The sequence below is a fragment of the Haemaphysalis longicornis genome, unplaced genomic scaffold (genome assembly GCF_048455015.1).
Source record: "Haemaphysalis longicornis isolate Haplotype H1 unplaced genomic scaffold, Haemaphysalis longicornis Haplotype H1 scaffold_119, whole genome shotgun sequence".
NCBI lineage: Eukaryota > Metazoa > Arthropoda > Arachnida > Ixodida > Ixodidae > Haemaphysalis > Haemaphysalis longicornis.
The window spans coordinates 346960-365628 of NW_027526224.1; the positions used below are offsets into that span (position 1 = coordinate 346960).

General features: G+C 45.5%; 1 protein-coding gene and 1 long non-coding RNA gene across 4 annotated transcripts in view; both read right to left on the reverse strand.

The window, feature by feature from the left end:
• Nucleotides 1-1259: 1259 nt before the first annotated feature.
• LOC144161509 (uncharacterized) overlaps nucleotides 1260-18669 on the reverse strand; it is a 49108-nt gene continuing 31698 nt past the window's right edge. The window contains exons 1-3 of one of the 3 annotated variants that reach the window (XR_013320494.1): nucleotides 12668-12779; nucleotides 7802-8038; nucleotides 1263-2254 (exon numbers count right to left, since the gene is read on the reverse strand). This is a non-coding gene — a long non-coding RNA (uncharacterized LOC144161509). Of the gene's footprint in view, nucleotides 2255-7801; nucleotides 8039-12667; nucleotides 12780-18669 lie in introns of those variants that run through there. The other 2 variants (XR_013320493.1, XR_013320492.1) reach the window with 2 other exon arrangements.
• On the reverse strand, nucleotides 10037-12739 carry LOC144161512 (uncharacterized). Its single transcript, XM_077692174.1, has 2 exons — nucleotides 12668-12739; nucleotides 10037-11677 (listed from the first exon to the last, which is right to left on the reverse strand). The coding sequence occupies exons 1-2, from the start codon at nucleotides 12737-12739 to the stop codon at nucleotides 10625-10627; spliced, it is 1125 nt and encodes a 374-aa protein (XP_077548300.1). The 3' UTR covers nucleotides 10037-10624.

Sequence of the window (18669 nt, forward strand, 5' to 3'; positions counted from 1 at the left end):
TCTGGTGACGACAGGGCCTTTTGGTCCTGTCTAGGAGTGAAAGGGGCCTGAACGAAGTCAGTTCTTGTCCTTGTCACGTGCATAACTGGCTCCACAAAATAGAAGTGATAGGTCGTACGTTGAACCTCCAATACCGGGACTAAGTGTATGACTTCATGAGTGGGGGCCTACCAGTTTTGGTGTCACAGAGTGCCGGTTCCAGTAGTACCGCCTCGAACCAGACCAGACACCAAGGTGAACTCAGCGACCACATCCTTCGCAGCACTGCGCTAGAAGCGAGACCTGGCCAGTGTTGAAGTCGTAGTGTTTAAAATCAAGTGGCACACATTTTCCCCTCCGTGATTCGTGAGGTCTCAAGCTTTGCCCTCCTTTTTGCCCCTGTCCTTGACTCTCCCCTTTCTGAAAAAAATGCACCACTGTGATGACAGCCTCACAAGAATGATTGAGTGTGATGCCAGTGCAGTGTTGCGCGGTGGGTTGCAAAATATATAACCCAGGGGGATTTGTGGCGACAATTGTGCAAATGCAAGAGCAACCACAGAGGTAAGTGTGTCCAGTCACGTAATCATAAAAGCAGCCAGCAGAGCTGGTGCCTGTCTGCTTTTTAACAGCTCTGACCCTCTTTGGCATCTGCCGATTTTGGCAATGGAACACTGCCATTAAAGGCAGTGGATTAGCAATGGCCAGCCACCATCATCAGCCTATGTCCATTGCTGGAAGAAGGCCTCTCCCATAGACCTCCAACTACCCCTGTCTTATGCTACCCAAGTCTCTTCTTCTCCCCTAAATTTTCTTATTTCGTTCCTCTGTCAAGTTAACTACCCAATCTACTACTTCTACCTTGTCCCGTTTCTTGGAAGCCATTCTGCTGTCCTGTTGGCTCATGGGTTGTCATTTCGTTCCATTGTTTCCAGGTCAAGTCTACCTGAGTTTTTTTTTCTCCTTTTGATGTACCCATCAGTCAAACACGCCTTGCTGAATATGCCGGACCTTTTTTGGCCAACTATAACCAGCCGAGACTGACGTTTCCTTTTTAAAAAGTTGGGTTTTGCAGGCTCTTTAAAATAGCACGGCATGGGCTCCACTACAGAAGGTTGCATTGCAGCCCAAGGAATGCCTCTAGCAGCATGCCTCGAGCAGGAGGTCCACCAGAGTGAAGATTTTGTTGCTGGGTGTAAAGTCTGCACAGTCTTCACGACACCACGGTCACCACCGGGGGCAAGCCTTGAAAATCGTTAACTACCATTTTATGCAGAGCCACAATTTACAGGCCAATATTTTTATTTGGAAGAGTGATGCTGGGTGTGCGCGAACCAGTTGCGCTGTCGAGGTTGCCATTCACATATTGGGAAGTTATCAGGAATAACCTCCAAACCTGACTTAACAATTGGTGGTTTAGAATGATTTAAATGCAGAAAACAGTAAGCCCATTGAGGTAAATAGCAAAGCGCTACAGTAGCTTTGAAGCTGTTGATGAACTCGGGAGAAGAGGGCAGCCTAAGTGTGGGATACTGTTCACTTGCACTCGCTAAGCCCGGCTTAAATGACAAAATGAGGTTAGTGAAGAAATTCTGTCAAATCTTGTTTTTTTCACTTCCTTTGTCAAACATGCCACTATGCAACGAACCATGGGTCCATATCCCTTTAATGTACATGCATGACAAAGTGCAAGGAAAGCGCCTGGACAGGCAAAGTTTGATTCAGTGAGCATATTCCGCAAAAGCAGGTATATTTCCCTTTACTGTGAAAGAAAGCGACATATTTTACCAGCATCCTACAGTAAGCACTCCCAACTGTTGACTGTTGCACCCTACAAAAGCATCCCTTGATGATTAGGCAGTGATAACAAGGTGACTTCATAGGGACGAACAGTTTGATGGGCACTTTGATGGGAACGAACAGCACTGCATTTGGAACTTGTTGATGCACTGGCTAGCTGATATAGAGGCAGGTGTTGGCTTGCAGAACAGCTGTTGCATGCAATCCAGCTTGTGGCTGGCTGTCTGTAGAGTGGGGGTCAAGGTGTTTGGCCATTAGCTCTTAAACTTTGGAAAGTATCCTCAGCACCTGGGCTGTCTTCATTCACTGTTGACCACAGTCGATGGCTGAGGATTGTTGAAGTTGCCTGATCAGGCCATCGCAATGGCAGCACATTGAAGCGTGCTTGGTGATGATCACCGAGGCCAGTTTTTGTCCTTGGTCCTAGGACATCGTTTTCAGTGTTGTCACGGTGTGGACATTCTCAATCCTTTACCTGCAGTGGTGCAGCAAAAAGAATGAAAAGAATTGTGGTTGTCTGTCGGAGGCAACAATGCCAAACAATGCCTGATACCCTATTGGGAACAAGAAAAACAGCATTGTGGGCACACGAAAGAGCTATACCCATGCCACACGTACATGAAAAATGACATTAAGTGCTTAATGCTTTAAGTTTTAATGCCATTAATTCACTGCCACATGCAAAAGTCCAATGCCATTCGCTTACAGTTGAACCCCTTTATAAGAGACAGACACGTACCAAGGAGCAGTTTCTGTCTCTTATACGAGATGTCTCTTATAAGCAGGGAACCATGTTTTCAGCAGGGAACCATGTTTTCACTTACTGGTCAACTGCTAGTTTAATGTGGGCACCGTATGACTAAAATAAGCTCAAAAGAACGCTACAGCATGTTGCAAATGATTCATTCTAATTTATGTTTGGCCCCAGAATTTATGAAACAGTTCTGAATCTTTGTTTCCTTCATGACAGTATTTACACTGTTTTTTCCAACCAATTCCACATGCTTTCATCGATGCAAGTCCACACCGCAGTGTTTTTCCCGCACTTACGTTTGGGAGTTGGTGAGAGGGTTGGGAATTGGGCTAGATGGCTAACATTGCCAGCTCTGTTTCCTTTTGCGCCTGTTCTGTTGATATTTACAATTCGCTAGCCTCAAGCTGGCAAGTTTTGAAGCTGTTTCTGTATTTTGGAATTAGTCATCGTCACGACATTGTTGATATACCTCATAATTGTTTTATTTAAAGTTGCTGTCACTAATTTTATTTGAAGTAGCCTTAGTTCATAACCCGACAGATATTCCCTCCGCATGCCAGGCAGGTAGAAGCGTCAATTCAAACAGTGCGAAGAAGTTTGGAAAAAGTTGGCTTATGGGATACGGGCCCTGTCGTTTTTGTGCTCTTTGAACGGACTATGAACTGACTGGCCCAGGGGTCAGTTCTGCACCCAACATATGTCTCGCATATACGTTTACAGCGCATGAACGCGATTTTTTCGCGCAGTGCACGTACGTGCTTTTCTCTCGTAACTTGTTTATAAAACGCCGCTTAATCTTCGGCATAAATGGTTTCGTATATAGTAACAAACAGCTTTTTTTCCTTTCACTGTTTGTGGAAGATGAATCGTAGATGTTGAGTTCACAAGCCTGATGAGTAGCCAGAGCCCACAGCTTCTTCCGCTGTGTGCTCAGGCTATTCATTACGCTTGCAGGACTCAACATCTGCGATGCCTCTTGATTGGGAGCTACGCGAGTGGGAGAGCCCGCATGTGCGGTCGCGCTCCAATGGATGGCAGTAAGCTTCAACCACTTCTGTGAGTTGCATTTCCATTGGCAGGGCTTCTCATCATCATTTCATAGCTGACTGAACCACTGTGTGTTTGCTGAAGTTATAATAAATAGCTACTGCAGGCGTCTGTCGTTCACCTGTGTTTCCACAATGGAAGCAACTGCAATTAGTGACTGGTGGCACTGCATCTGAAATTAAAATGTCTGTTACAAGCAAGATTATTGATAAAGTTCAAGGATGACTTGTCGCTTATAACCAACTGTCTTCTACATCTGATGTCTGTTATAAAAGAGGTCAATTTAGTGGGAAAGATAGGGCAGCCAACCATGTGGGTGAATAGTGTCTCTTATACCCATTTGTCTCTTACATCCATGTCTCTTATAACGAGGTTCAACTGTAGTGTAATTTTTGGCTTAAGCAGGTACGCACAACTCTCCTTCGCCATCAGATCTGCCTACTCTCAAACGCGACGAGCACCAAATGAAACTAACGAAACTCTCAGTAGAATGCAAAGTTGAGCTAGTTGTATCTGATTCATGTTTAAAGCGCAGACAGACTTTGTCTTCTTCTTGTGTATTGCCCGTCAGCGCTTTAAGCATGAAACTCTCAGCACCAGAGTGTTGACACGGAAACGTAGCTGAACTTCGAATATGAAGATTTTTTGTGCTCTCGGTGGTGACGTTCCGAAGAAGACGAAGTTCATTAAAACAGTGGCAAAAGGCAAAACCTGGTATCATCTGTTTTGAATTTTTCGGATTTGGCTACCTCTGGCAGACAACGGCAGCTGCTGAAGCCGCTTTTAGAAACGGCTCACACCATTTTTTAGAAAACCCTTTTTCTCATTACGTTTTCTTTGAAAACATTTTAAACCCTTGTAAGACAGTTTTCTTTATGTTAGAAACTTATAAAATGTGAGTGAATTTCTGTTTTTGATCATTATCACCATCATGCCTAACACACTTAATGCCTTTACGTTTTCGTGTGTAGTACGGCCCGCCCAAATAATGTCATTCGGTACCTTAAGGCCTTAAACACCTAATGTCACTTTTCGTGTACGTGTGGCATGGGTATAAGAGTGGATCTAACACAAATAGATCCGACCGTTGCTGCAACAGCAGTGACAACGATATGTTTGTGCTCTGCTACTGAATGGATAACAAGTTCAGTGATTTACTCAGCCAACGATGATGCTCAATCTTTCAAGAAGTTGGGATTTGGACAGCCTACTCGTGATGTGCACACACTCATATCATGCTTGAGCTGGATTATCTCCACAGTCCAACAACAGCTCGATAAATTTCCGTGCAGTGACAGCTATGGTACCCTGCATGGAATTACAATTACTTCAAGCTAAAATGCTTAAAGGAGCACTGACACCAATTTTCGGCGTTAATATTATTGCACAGTTCGCTTCCTTCACTCAACAGAATACCCTGGGTGAAATATGATCGGCCTGCGACGTGAAGAACATAGTTTAATTGGATCTCATTTATCGCGCCGACGGAGCAGCGCGCGGAGCGGCACTCAGCGAATGGACATCAGTGTGACATCACTCCAGGAGAGGAAAAAGAAGTGACGCGACAGCGCTCGTAAAAAACTCGTGACGTCACTTTACGAGCGCAGCCCCACGAGCGGCGAGCGGGCGCAACACCCTCTCAAGCGGGCGCTGGTGATGCAGGGGTGAGACAGCTTAACCAGATTTGGGAGCAGTTTCTGGAGCAGAAAAATCTAGATTTTGGAGCAGGAGAACCTTGATTTGGAGCAGAAGAACGACATTTATTATATCACCTTAGGAGCCTAAAAAAAACAAATTTTTGGCAAATCAGGGGGGAGGGAGGAGGGAACTGCACCTATTAAATCGGTTTTGAGCGTACATAACACTGAAACAGCTATCAAAAAAGTTTTTTCTATCAGAGTATCACAAGGTACGAACTGCACTACATTTATACAAACCACTTTTAAATTTCTAGGCTGTATGCATAGATAGCGTGGAGCGCCGTTGAGAATATCGAATTGAAAAACTAAGCAGCTCCAAGGCATTTTTATTATCACGTGAATGCCTAAATTATTACTCTTGCAATCCCAGACTGGGCTTTATGCAAAAGTGTAGAGCAACGGCAAAAGTTGCGCAAAGCGAGGTGACAGTCGTCGCAACCCCCCCCCCCCCTATTTTAATTCTCAAGGTACAAGTTCACAACGATCGTAATTTGAGTGACGTTCGTATGTTGACCCACCTCCCCCTTGGCTCCAAATTTCACTTCAGATAGATGAACCATTATTACTAACGTGCAATAATAGACCGTCCTCAGACACTTCTTGAATATTTTGCTGCGATGTAGCCCACGCCGCAACTTCTGCAGTGTCTATCGTCCAATTCCCGCCGCTCGCAAGCTTGCTGTCAGAGGCAGCAATAATTCAGCGTTTTATTGCACCGCAAAGAGTCCGAAATGGCCATGTTTTCCCATATGTTTTCCAATCTACACCACACCAAGATGGCGGCGCCCGCTGGTTCGTTCCGGAGATAGGGGGCTCCGAAAATTGTCGTTTTTTCGTCAACTCGCACAAGTAGTTTGTCGCCTCAGTACACATAAGCATTTTTTCTACAGGACTTTGGAATGGTTTTCGATAGGGAAACTTTAAAACTCACAGAATGCAACATGTGCAACCTGACATGACTTTCGAAAAAAACTATCTCGGAGGCAAGTTTTATGCGGGTCTTTTATTGAATGATCCATCAACTAAACCTTTACAAACAAAATCACCTTGGGGGTGCTGGAAAATTATGCCGTCAGTAAGCATTTTTTCCCACTGAGACTGACGGGAGCATTAAAATCATTGGCTGTCAGACTGTTTTGGAGCAGTTTGGCGCAATTTTTGCAATTTTCAAGCTTTTGGAGCAGCTTGGCGCAGGAAAACAAATTTGTATCAAAACTGCGCAATATGCGCAGCTGTCTCACCCCTGGTGATGTCAGCACAAAGCGGTGAGGTCAGGCCGGGAGTCTGTCATATGCGCCGTTCGGGATGAAAGCGCGGGAATTTGAAACAAACGATTTTCAGGCCGTTCAATGTAATTAACTATTGCGCGCTGAAGTATTTGAAGTGCTGTTTCAGGTTCGCCAGGCCATTAAGCATCGATAAAAGCAATAAAATTTAACATAAAATTTTCGTGTCAGTGCTCCTTTTAACAACTCAAAGGGCACATGCGCAAACATGAAGTTGCTAGTGAGGCAATTTGTAAAAGTGTGCAGCCAGAAATAACTACAGTGATAGCTTCACTTTCGCCAAGTGCACCACAGGGGGGGAAGCAAAAAAAAAAAAGTGGTTGTTCCCTCATCCTTAGGAACTGGTAAAACACGAAAGTGAAATGTGCCTTCACAGGAGCAGTTCAATGTTTATTGTGCATCGGTATGAACTTGCACATTACTTGCCGCAGTAGCTCAGTGGCTAAGGCGTTGCGCTGCTGAGCACGAGGTCGCGGGTTCGATTCCCGGCCGTGGCAGCCACTTGTCTGATTGAGGTGAAAAGCGAGAACACCCGTGTGTACGAGATTTTGGCACACATTAAAAATCCCCAGGTGGTCAAAATTAATCCGGAGCCCTCCACTACGGTCCGCCTCATCGCCTGGGTTGCGTCAGCGTGTTAAACCGCGTCAAGCCGCGTCAGCGTGTTAAACTGCGTTAAGCCGTGTCAATCGAAGTTGAGTTGTCAATCGAAGCCGTGGATTTCGGACGTGTTCAAGGAAACCTACTGCTGTCTTCCGCGGCCTTTTCTGTAAAAAGTTGCAATTGTCAGAGCCAGGTCACCCATAAGCACTGGAATGTCGTACCAAGAGCTCACATCACGATTTCCATATCATTTTTAGCCACACGGTGCAGCAGAGTGACATTAGTCACCACTTGGGTCCCGTTGCCTGCGTTCTATTGACACTCAGCACGGTCAGCCTTGTAGTTCATTGGCTGCCTTCTTTCCGTCGTGCTGCTTCTTGGAACCAGACTTGTCGGTCTGGTGTTTCAACCTGCAATCTCATAAGTCATGCCAGCTCTGTTAGCCCACCTGTACATTTTGTGTGATCTCACAAGTACCGCTAAAATTAACGGTACGAGACACTAGATGATATGACAACTCTTTACGCTGTTGTTACCTTGTTTGCAGCAGTATTTTAGCCAGCAAACATGGCACACTCATAAAATGTGGTGAAATAAACCAGGTAGTGTGAGACATGAAAACATTGCCACACCTTGCTGGAGCTGATCGCCAAGGCGATGATTGTGGAAGACACAGATATCCTCAGGGGGGCAGCATCTTCACCGTTGAGCAGTCTGGGTTGTACAGGAGGCTCACAGCCAGAGTAGAGGCCCCAAGTACCACAGCTAGTAAGTGCGGTCAGTGTTGAACACAAAGTGACCGATCATATCTCTTCCTCCGCACGAGTCATGATACGTCTTGCTGTAGGTATGGCACACGCCGTGATTACCTGCAAAATGTTTTAGAAAAAAAATCAAAGCCGTTCCACTCAATGTGAAAGCTGTCAGAACTGCAGAGCAGTGATTTGCCATAATGGGCTGTAGCGCCATTATCTGCTCGCTGCTACCACCCAATGTAAATCAAATTTCCTTCCCTCGCAGTGCTCGCGCGCCCCCTGCCTGAAACTGCACCAGCGGGAGTTCTGCTCGTTTTGTGCTTGCTTTTCTCCCCGCACGTGCCAGCGTTGCACTGCCACTTTTTCTCGCTTACTATCGTAAAAACCAACCGAACGAGTGTTCCTAACTAAATGAATGCGGGCGCTGCCGTTTAAGTACGTATATTTTGCCTCAAATGTACCTGCAGTTTTCTTTGCGCTAAACAACGGGGAGATGTATGACAAGCGCCAGCGTTTCACGAGTTTTGAACGCTTATGACTATATAAGCCGCTTGGCTTTCGAAGCCTTTGGGTTACGCCGCGACAACAAGGCAGGCCCCTAAAGTGCTCTGCACTTAAAAAAACCAGAGCTCTGCTGTTGAACTGAGAAGAGACTAGGTGCAAGTTGCGAACCCAGACTTCAGCAGAGCTTAGGGGCAGTTTTTCTGCTGTTTAGCTGGGGCAAGTGTTAGCTCTCAACCCCAGTTTACGTGTGACGAGCCATCACTAGTCATTTGGGCAATGTGCTTGAAGCATTTCACCCAAACTACTGCAGGTTTTCCCACTCAATTTAGTCAAATACGCCATACAATTAAACCAGGCGCCAGCGAATTTAATCGAAGTGCCAACCAATTTAATCCACGCACCAATTAGCTGTCAGAAAGTTGCTCAGGGGTGTGTTCAGGTAAAGACAGCCAAAGTGGTGTCATGACCATTTTCTGTTTCGAACGAAACTTTTGGCGTGCATAGAATATTGTGTCCTCACCGAGGATCTCACACAATCTCAGCGAGAAACACCATACTTGGCGAACTAAAAAAAAATCTTAGGACGCAACTGGGCAAGGCTACTTCGCAGTGTGCCCCGCGTGGCAACTTTGGTGGCCCGTAAAACAAGAAGGGAAGTTTTCTGAGTCTTCATATTCTCTAGCTACACCAAATATTTGCAAACTTTTCTGTTGAATTCAGCAAGCTTGACTTGTTCGTACTCGCATATCTTCAGAAAATATTGTCATGAAGTCAAGGATGACACAGTCGTCTTCAAGGAAAAACAAGTTTATTGGAGCGAACTTGCGCTCCCCTGACTACTGAAAAAGTGCACAGGTGGCGAAGCAGCAGTCAACAAAGTGACGTGCATTAGCAAGCATCGGCGATTCGAAAATGCCGCGGCGTCTGCTTTGCAGGCTTTTATCTTTCGGCGTGACTGTTTCTAGAACCGTCGATTTACATCTAGAACATTGTAGATCAAAGAAGATTATTCGAGGCTAGTGACGCTAGGGCGAAACGCTCTCCGTATCAGAATGAGATAACCTGCCCGGCATAAAAATAAAGAATGGAACACGCGCTTCGCTTGGGACACAGTTAACGCAGCCGGGCGCGGCCGAGCACTAAAACCAAAACATAAACAAACAAACCCAATGCCTAGTTCACGGCAATATCATCCCAAAATTAGTCGGAAAAGCAATGTCGTTCAAAAATGGCACTTTTGAAAAAAATTTAATTTACACATTGGCTTACAATCGAAGTTCTCTCTCTTTTTTTTTTTTTTGTCTAGTAGCTTACCAAGGGCAGGTGAACATTTTGTACCCTTTTCATTTCTGTAGAAAACAAACTTCGAAATGCTACCAAGTCAAGTACACAGAAAAATGAAAATCTCTGAAAAAGAGCCAACTTTCGACGCTATTTAAAAAAAAGCCATGTCTCTCAATTTCCTTAAAATCTCCTCAAATTGTGCCTCAATGAATGAATATTCTGAAGCAGTAACAATGTATTGTAATATTTTTGTTGTGACTTAGGAAAATGAAGTCATATCCGACACAAGTTTTTGTCCGATCGATAGGAGAATAGCACCACGCAACGAACACAAGCAAATAATTAGGACTGCTCTTAGAGCTTTAAAAAATATTATGTGAATGACAAAGAAAACTGGTCTGTGTAGTAATATTTAGCCGTAATTCAACTTGTTAATTGCGGTATTCATAAAACTTCTTAGTACTCGTGCTGACTCAACAGTTCCTATATGTTCAATTTTATACGGCAATAAAAATGATCTATTTTTTCATAAATTTCATGTCCGAAACCCATATTATACATTTCTGAGCTTGCTTAATTACGAATATAAAGTTAGCCCTATTGCAAACAAGTAGCCACGCTGCAGGTACTTACGTGGGGCAGGCAGTCAACGTGGTCAGGATGTATTTTCATTTTGCGTGTTAAGCTCTAATTTGAAAGACAAGCTTTTTCAATTATCCGCCATTCAGGCTGCTGAGAATTATAGAATGATTCGCTTTTTAAAATCCTGATTTGTGTCCTCAGAAAGGGAAAGAAAGGCAAACTTTTATACCCCTGCAAAAATTTTTACTTTCACATATACGACCCATAAATGTTAAAAGGAAAGTGCCACTTGCTCCTATAAAGGTCCTTGAAAGTGTCCACAAGCTCTGGTCAGAATCGTTGCTGCCACTCTGAGTCCGCGTTGCGTGCTGTATACGTGCGATTTCCTTCATGTGATTTCACACTCCTCCACATGTGAGAAGACTGGATGCCGGGTACCGGCTTGACATTTTTCCATTCCTCTTTCTTGACCTCTCTGAATGTGGCAAGTTCGCTGTCGTCCATATGCATCATGACGACATTTTTCACTTTTCCTGCAAGCGTGTTTACGAACTCCTTTGCACTTTGTATGGCTTCATCGGCCGCTGAACGCAAATTCTGTGCCTTAGCTTCGTGCTTCACAAGACCACCCACGTCGTCGCACGCATTTTTGCCATGTCCAGTTGCGGTGAAAATCCACTTCATGTCCCTACATTCACTGCTCTGCATCTCGTGGAACTGGTATTTGTTTTTAAAACTGGCGGCAGCACCGTCACTTACATAAGTAAGCATAGCGTATAATGGTGCGTTGTCTTTGAGATGCTGCTTGATTTTGATAAGGGCCAAGCAAGCAAGCGTAGAGTCATAACTAAGGTCGTCGCAGATGATGGCATAATTCCTCGTCATCTTTCTCGACGTTACAACACAAGTGAATGCACTTATTTGCCTCTTGTACCAGTGGTGACCTTGTACATCATCGGGCAGCACAATCGTCCAGTTCTCGGCAAAATCAAAGTGTAGCACTACCGCACTCCTTTCGCATTTCCGCTTCACATCACGTATTGCTCTGGCTTGCACACATCTCTTGAAGTTGTGTGGCACCCATTTTTCAGTCAACCTTTGGAGCTCTTCAAGGAATATAGGGGAGGTCATCGTTTTTTTAATAAGATCGCCAGATTCCCAGGAAGCCATGACCACCTCCTCTTCAAAGTCAACATGGAGCTTGTCCAAGGTCAAGTTTTCTGCTTTCGGGCAGCGTTCCCAATCTCCAAGAAAACACGTGGCTGTAAGATGCGGACATGTGTAAAGATCCTGCACGGTTTCGCTTGAAAACGAGCGTCCACTTGCATTTTGGAGGGCTACTAGGGCCAGGTGAAAGTTGGCGCAATATGTGCACACGCATACCTGGCGATATGGAGCGCACTTTACCCAGTTAGGACGCAGCGAAATGAACTTCGTTGTCCCAACTCCAGAGGTAGGGTGGGCGAGCTTGTATATACGGCAAGCTTCTTGCAAGGACCGTGTCATGAAGCGCTTAGAAGTCCATTGTTGCTCACCGTCGACCTTGCGCGGACCACGTCCTTTTTGTCAGGGCTTTGCCTTGAGCAGTCCAGTTCATCAGTGGTGTAGTAGGAGAGCACTGTACGGATGTCTTGTTCACTCTCTCTGTGTCTACTGTAGGCCTACATGCTAGACCAAGAATCTGCGAGGTTTTTTGCCTTCTTGATGATGCGCCTGGTCGCCTCTGGGATTACCCTTTGCACTTCCTTTGCGGTCATGGCGGGTGGCAGCAAAGTCAGCAAGCAGCACCGCTCCTGAAAGGAGGCGCATTTGACATACGCCTGGCGCATGTTGCCTTTCCAGCTGTCACAGTCATTGCAGCTTCCGTGCGGCATTGTGGATGTGCCTGGGACATTATACGCCGCCCGAATTTCAGTGACTACGGCATCATGAATTTCCTCCTGCTTCCTCGCCACATAAGAAGCCCCGAGGCGCTTCCGCACAGCATTCGGTTCCTTTAGTGGCGAGACCGCCAAGCGCCTGCCGACAAAGTCATTTATGTTTGCGACAACAACTTCTCCAGGCTGAAAGTTGTCAATTGCGAGGTGAAATTCCCCTGGCATGCTTCGGGTACCCCCTTTAAAACAGCGTAAACAGTTCTGACAAAGCATGTCTTCATGCACCGTAGCGGCTGTGTCCGGGGGTAGCAGTTTCTTGATGGCGGTGACACCACCAATTTCTCTCACACAACGGAAGTTCCTTTGAACTTGAATCCGAGTAGTCAGCACTGAACTTCTGCCAAGAAAAGGCGCCATGTTTCTTCGGAGGTAACAAATGCTTCTTGTCTAGGACAGGCGTTGCCTGGTTCAGTAAGAACGAAATGGGAACACTCACAGAGGCGAGGGTGAAAGGCAGCGAAACTCGAGTGCTTCCGTAGGTGCCGTCCACTGCAGATGCCTTGGCCATCTGGTGATTCAGGCGGATGCAAGCAGGAGCCACGGAGCTGATAGGGGCACAGGACGACGATGATCAGGCAGTAATAACTGGAAGCTCATGGATTGCGATAAGACCATCATCGGTCAGGCACGAGAGGTCCACGGATGCCAAAGCATCTGAGCATGGTCATTTTGACGTTTTACCAAGCGCGCGAGTGACGGCCCCATAATAGTCGAAGCAGTTTTCTGGCCTTATAAGTTCCTGATTGTACGGGCTTTCGCACGCTATCGTTTGAATTTTCCTGAAGCCGTTCCGTCCTTAAGCTGCTGAAAAACGTGTTGTTTCTCGCTTGGGTGTAAGGAACAAACCTTTATGAGTTGAAAATTTGACGGCCCACAAGACAATCGTAAGAAATAATCACCGAATTGGTGCTTACGCACCTCTAATTTTGAACAGTGTGAAGACCTAGTTTTGGCGGTTCGTTACAGTTTATAGCCCAGAATAACAACACTGGGTATCAAGCTGTAGTTGCCTCTCGCAGGACTGTCGCAGTTAGCACTGCTCTTTGTTGTGAAATTTCATCCTCGTACCCTTTTTTAGTAGTTTGCTTACAACCTTCTGCAAATATTTCTAGAATCGAGCCATCACATTGGGTACTACTAAATTGTGAGCAGGTATACAAAAAGTAGGCTTCCTTCAAGTTGCAACGGTATGGAAGCGTGCTTGAAGCACAGTTCCATAATGTTTACTTTGTACTTTTCTGAGAAAAAGTACGAAACAAACCAACAACAAAGGTCGAAAACATTTTGAAATGATATCTACAGGCTAGAATTGAAGCCCCGATCATACTCCTGTAAAGGCGTGCCGATCCAGTATGATACCTTTTTTTTCCTCCGCCGCCACACAGACAGTGTGGAAAGGCTCACGTTTGGATTATAAGGATAAGTATGACTTAATTTTTCTACATTTAAACAGAAATATTGCAATACATTTTTACTACTTTAGAATATTCATTCATTAAGGCACAATTTGGGAAAGTTTCAAGAAAATTGAGAGACAAGATGTTTTTTTTTTCACGTCGAAAGTTTGCTGTTTTTTTATTTTCATTTTCTTGTGTACTTGACTTGGCAGCATTTCGAAAAGTTTGTTTTCTACAGAAATGAAAAGGGTACAAAATGTTCCCCTGCCCTTGGTACACTAGACAAATTGAGAGCTTTGCCTTTTAGGTTAGGTTAAGTCTCCTGCCACGCGCGTGGCACGAGCTGCGCCCCCCTGGTAACGGCTGCTGCCACGCAGAAGTGACGTCAAGCTAAAGTAATCACGTGACTTCCTGTGACGTCACAAAACAAACGTCGTATTTACGTTATTTGCACATGCCGTTTTTTTTGTGTTAACGACGACGGCAGCCGGGTGTTCACGTCTTGTGTCCCGATGTTCTCCGCCCGTGGTTCGAATGGCAGGCCTGACGCATCGTTACGTCCTTATCTCCCTGTACAGCGGCTGCCTCGGGGCGCTTTTTTCTTGTTGGGAGGTGTGCTTGTAATTATTTAGATGGCAGCGTCTTCTGCCACGCGCGTGGCACCAGCCACGCCCCCCTGGCAACGGCTGCTGCCACGCGTGACGTCATAATGACGTCGTAACATTACTAATTGTCATTTATTTGTGTAGTGTAGTCCAAAATACACATTTTTTTTTTATTTTCAGTACAAAATAACGCACTATTGAACTGCTAAAACTTTTCTAAACAAAATTTTTGTTCTTGCGGGAGCAGCCGGCGATGCTGCTGCTGCTGCCAGCTGCTGTATCGCGTACATGGAGTCGCGTTACAGTGTACTAGAATAGGGGAAGTGGGTTCAGGGAGCGCCGCCGGCCGACGCACCTCATGTCGACGACGTGAGATGGCGCCACCGAAGCATGCGCTGTATGGTGCCGGGCGTTCAAGCAGAGGCGGCAGCGAGAAACTAGTTGAGCGAACGTGCTATAAATATCACTGCTGCGCATATAACTTATACCTATCAATACGCGTGTGCTAAGACTTGAACATGATAGCTATTCACGTACAACATGCAGCAGCACGGCGGTGCGAATGGGATGATTCAATGATTGTGCGGAATCGTCTCGATGAGGCACCGTGCCGGCAAGCGGCTGGACACCGAGACAGACAAACAATGAGAAAGATGCACTGATCACCTAAACTGCCTCGCGATCGACATAATACGAAGTTGAGAAAGCGGAAGCGGGAGTGGATGCCACCAAAACCTCGGTTCGCCGGCGTCTTTACAAGTCATCCAGGAAGGGCGAGTCAAGAAGAAGCAACGTTGCAAATCGTTCCACGCTCACCGCTGCGACCCCTCACCGTTTATCGAAAATGTAATAAGAGCTGATCGTCTTAAGAGCTGGAACTATATGACCGTTTGTTCGCCATTATGTAGGCTCTTAAACGCGAGGTCTATTATTATTAATATATCTTCGAGCATGATTGAATGCAAATCAAGTGAGGAAGACAAAACACTTTTTTATTTTTCAATCAATCACTCAATCATACGTTATTCCAGTTTTTTGTAGAGGCGTCACAAAAAACTGAGGGTGGCAAGAAAAAAGCAGTTCAGACAACTGCTTGACAAGCCTCGCCACCCCTACAACTCGCATCAGTGGCATTATAAAACAATCACAAAAGGAAAACAAGTAATGGCATAATAATGGAATTGGAAGGTAATAACATAACTATATAAATGGTATGTAAAAGAACCGTACATTTTATGAAAAGTGGAGTTAACACATACAACTGAACATGACATTTCGAGATACAAAATACAGATCTATACATATACATAGGTTTTACATATAGACTAGCTTTCGGAGGGCAGCAGAAGGCATTTCATGAAGTTCATCATTGAAGGGACTATGTAGGCGCTTCACCAAAATATATTTGAGCATTGCATATATTTCTGCAAAGCTGCAGTCTGAAAGGGGTGGTCGGTCATTCCTTTGTACTGTTTTTTATAGAAGTTCGCAAACTTATAGTCAGATATTTTGTTTACGGAAATAATTTTATGTTGCATGTATACTGGGGCAGTTGAAGCGTCATATGGTATACGTTAGAAATTGCACGAAGTGTCTTCTGCAGAATTTTTAGTCTTTGAAGGTTAGCCATAGTATTTTCCCAACTGAGAAAACAATAGTTAACAACAATTAAAATGTTTTCATGATACGGGGAGCTAAATCTTTTAGAAAAGGTGGCGCCTATAGAAAATGAGATCGATACAGAACTTTCGCAAAAAAATATTTTTAATGACACTCTCGAATTCATAAACCATCATATTTCATTTACGCACGACGACGCCGGGAGCGATCAGAATCACACCATCACCCCTTCGGAGTCCTTCCATAATCGGAGATTTCCATGTAGCATATAAATATTTCATTCGCCGGGTGTTGTTTACACTAAGCATAACATAGCATAGAAACATCTGCGTCAGCTTATTTCCGGTTATTTGTTTTTCAGTGCATTAAACGAGATTTAAAACAAATTGCTGTCTATGCGCCTTCGCATTGCGCGTTCCGAAACTGTTCGACCGTAGCTGCGCAAATTCCAGTCCGGCTGTTCTCTGTGTCCATCAGTTGGATCAGCTCCGTCGCTCTACGCGATGCGTGGTTTTGTGCGAGTGCAATGTTCTTACCCCAGACTGAAGAACTGTAAGCTGACTTCAGGAGTATGCACATTATGCGACGAACAGCCTTTTCAAACCATTCATTAATTGAAATGAATAAGCTCTGTTTCAATCAGGGGACATCATAAGGAGGCTTAAACTTTTTAGAACTAAACCATGAAGTCTGCCAGTTTTTCCAGCCCACGGGGGGGAGGGGGGGAGGGGGGGGGAGGCTCCAGGCCCGTGGGGCCCGGTTCATTTGAACCCTTTGAACCAATCCGCCCCTGCCGTTCCCGGAGCACTGTCACCTTCACCCGTGGTTGTAGACCAACCGCGGACAATCTCTGCAACGTATTCAGTTGAAGAAATTTCGGAAAGGCGTCTGATTTTCGGGTTGCGCTTCCTACGCAGATATAGCACCGTGAAAACCCGCAGTGCAAATTCCAATCACCATGCAGCCTGGAGTGTTTCTTCCCGCAAAAAGCTGAAACTGTTGCCCTTAAGCTTCAAATAGTTCTAGTCATCGACGTCTTTCTATTACAGCCTTATGCTTGGATTCTTATGCCTCGATCAGGCTCATGTAGTAAGGATGTTAATCTCTTTCACCTGGGACTTTTTGTATCTAAGGCTATGGCGGGCCCCGTATACTGCGACGCCGCTGGAATACCCATAATAACTCATTATCCCAACCACAATTGAGCGGAGCGTGGTTTAAACCTTATTACATGGCTATAGTTACATTTGGCTTGTATATACAGAGCCCTTAAGCAGGGCTTTATGCAAATATTTTGCTTGGTTCGCCCATGACTGCACGGCACGGGCGGCCACAAACGATTGGGCTTCGGAACGTGACACTTGTCAAGTTAGAAGAAAGTAAAATATACGTTCAAATGTAATGCTTGCCGAAGAGACTTATGATTAATTTAAGGCTCATTTTAGCAAACGTAATGCCTGCAAACAACTGCATCTCTAAAATGCACGTAGTATTAATTACAGCAGTTTTTATGGTGAGACGAACAGCGAGAACAACCCTGTGTGCGCGGTATCGGTTAATAATTTTCAAGGTAGTTTAGATTATTTCGTCCCGAGTCCGCCTCTACAACATGCCTCATAACTAATGTTTAGCTTCGGCGCATTATATCCCAAGTTCATAAATTAAATCAGGAGCGAAATTTTAAACATCTGCAGAACATTCGGTCTAGATCGTGTGGCCGTAATATTTATCGCTTTCAGTACCCCAGCCCTGAATTGAAATCTTCGGCCACAGCGGGGCTGTATCCCGACGTTCTGTTTCGACGTTAAAAGTCCTCATTCGCCACCTCCTTGCACTTTTCAGCGTCCCAAAGAAAAAAAAAATGCCATCGGAGGACCAATTTTTTTTTTTTTTCTGAGGGGGGGTTGAGCCAAGCCATAACCTCGCCCCCCCCCCCCCCCACTTAAAAAAAATTCTAGCTACGGCCCTGGCCGAAAACACCGATTCAACAGCGGATAAGGGTGCCTTGATGCGCGCCCGTCGCCTTGGGAGCGCGCGCGCGCAGCGAGGCACCCTACAGCCCACGCTACCGCAGCACCGCCGCATACATCCGGGACCTGTCCACACTCGCCGCTTCACGCCTGTGCATGGAGCGCGCCGGCGGCTGAACCCACTTCCCCTATTCTAGTACACTGTAGTCGTGTATCCGAAAGCGTGCCGAAGCTCCAATTTTCTCGGGCCGACGGCGACAACGTAGATAAACCGAAGTTCATATTGTTAGAAGCACTATCTGAAAACGTGAGAAAGTTGCTTGCGATTATGTATTGCGTGGGGACCCAGCCAGCCTTTCCAGACCGCAGCAAAATAGCCGCTCTCGAGTAATGTTGACCCGTGACCGCTTGGTTATGCTTGGTGTACGCCGATGGTACCTGCGTACAGTTTCAGCGTACGTGAAACGACATCGCACAGCCGACTGGCCCCGTTCGAACAAGCTACGTTCCACACAAGAAAAGACACCGTCCGAGCGTAATTCTGTGAACCTTCCGACGCATGTCGGCGCGGCGGCATCTGCTATCAACAGTTTGCACCACGGCAAGTTCAGAATGCTTACCTGAGATCGCGGTGTGTGTTCTCTAAATGAAAGCAGCGCCAAAAGATAATCGGAATGTACAGTGCCGAGGACGAAGGGTACTGGCGGTAACTGTTTTTTTACTAGGCACGTGTGCGCGTTACAGTTACAGACAATTGCGCCAAGAATAGGAAAGGTAATCTTTGGTGTCCCCACACATGTACCGCGTACGTACCACTACAGTAGATCTCCTCTTCTGAAATATTAG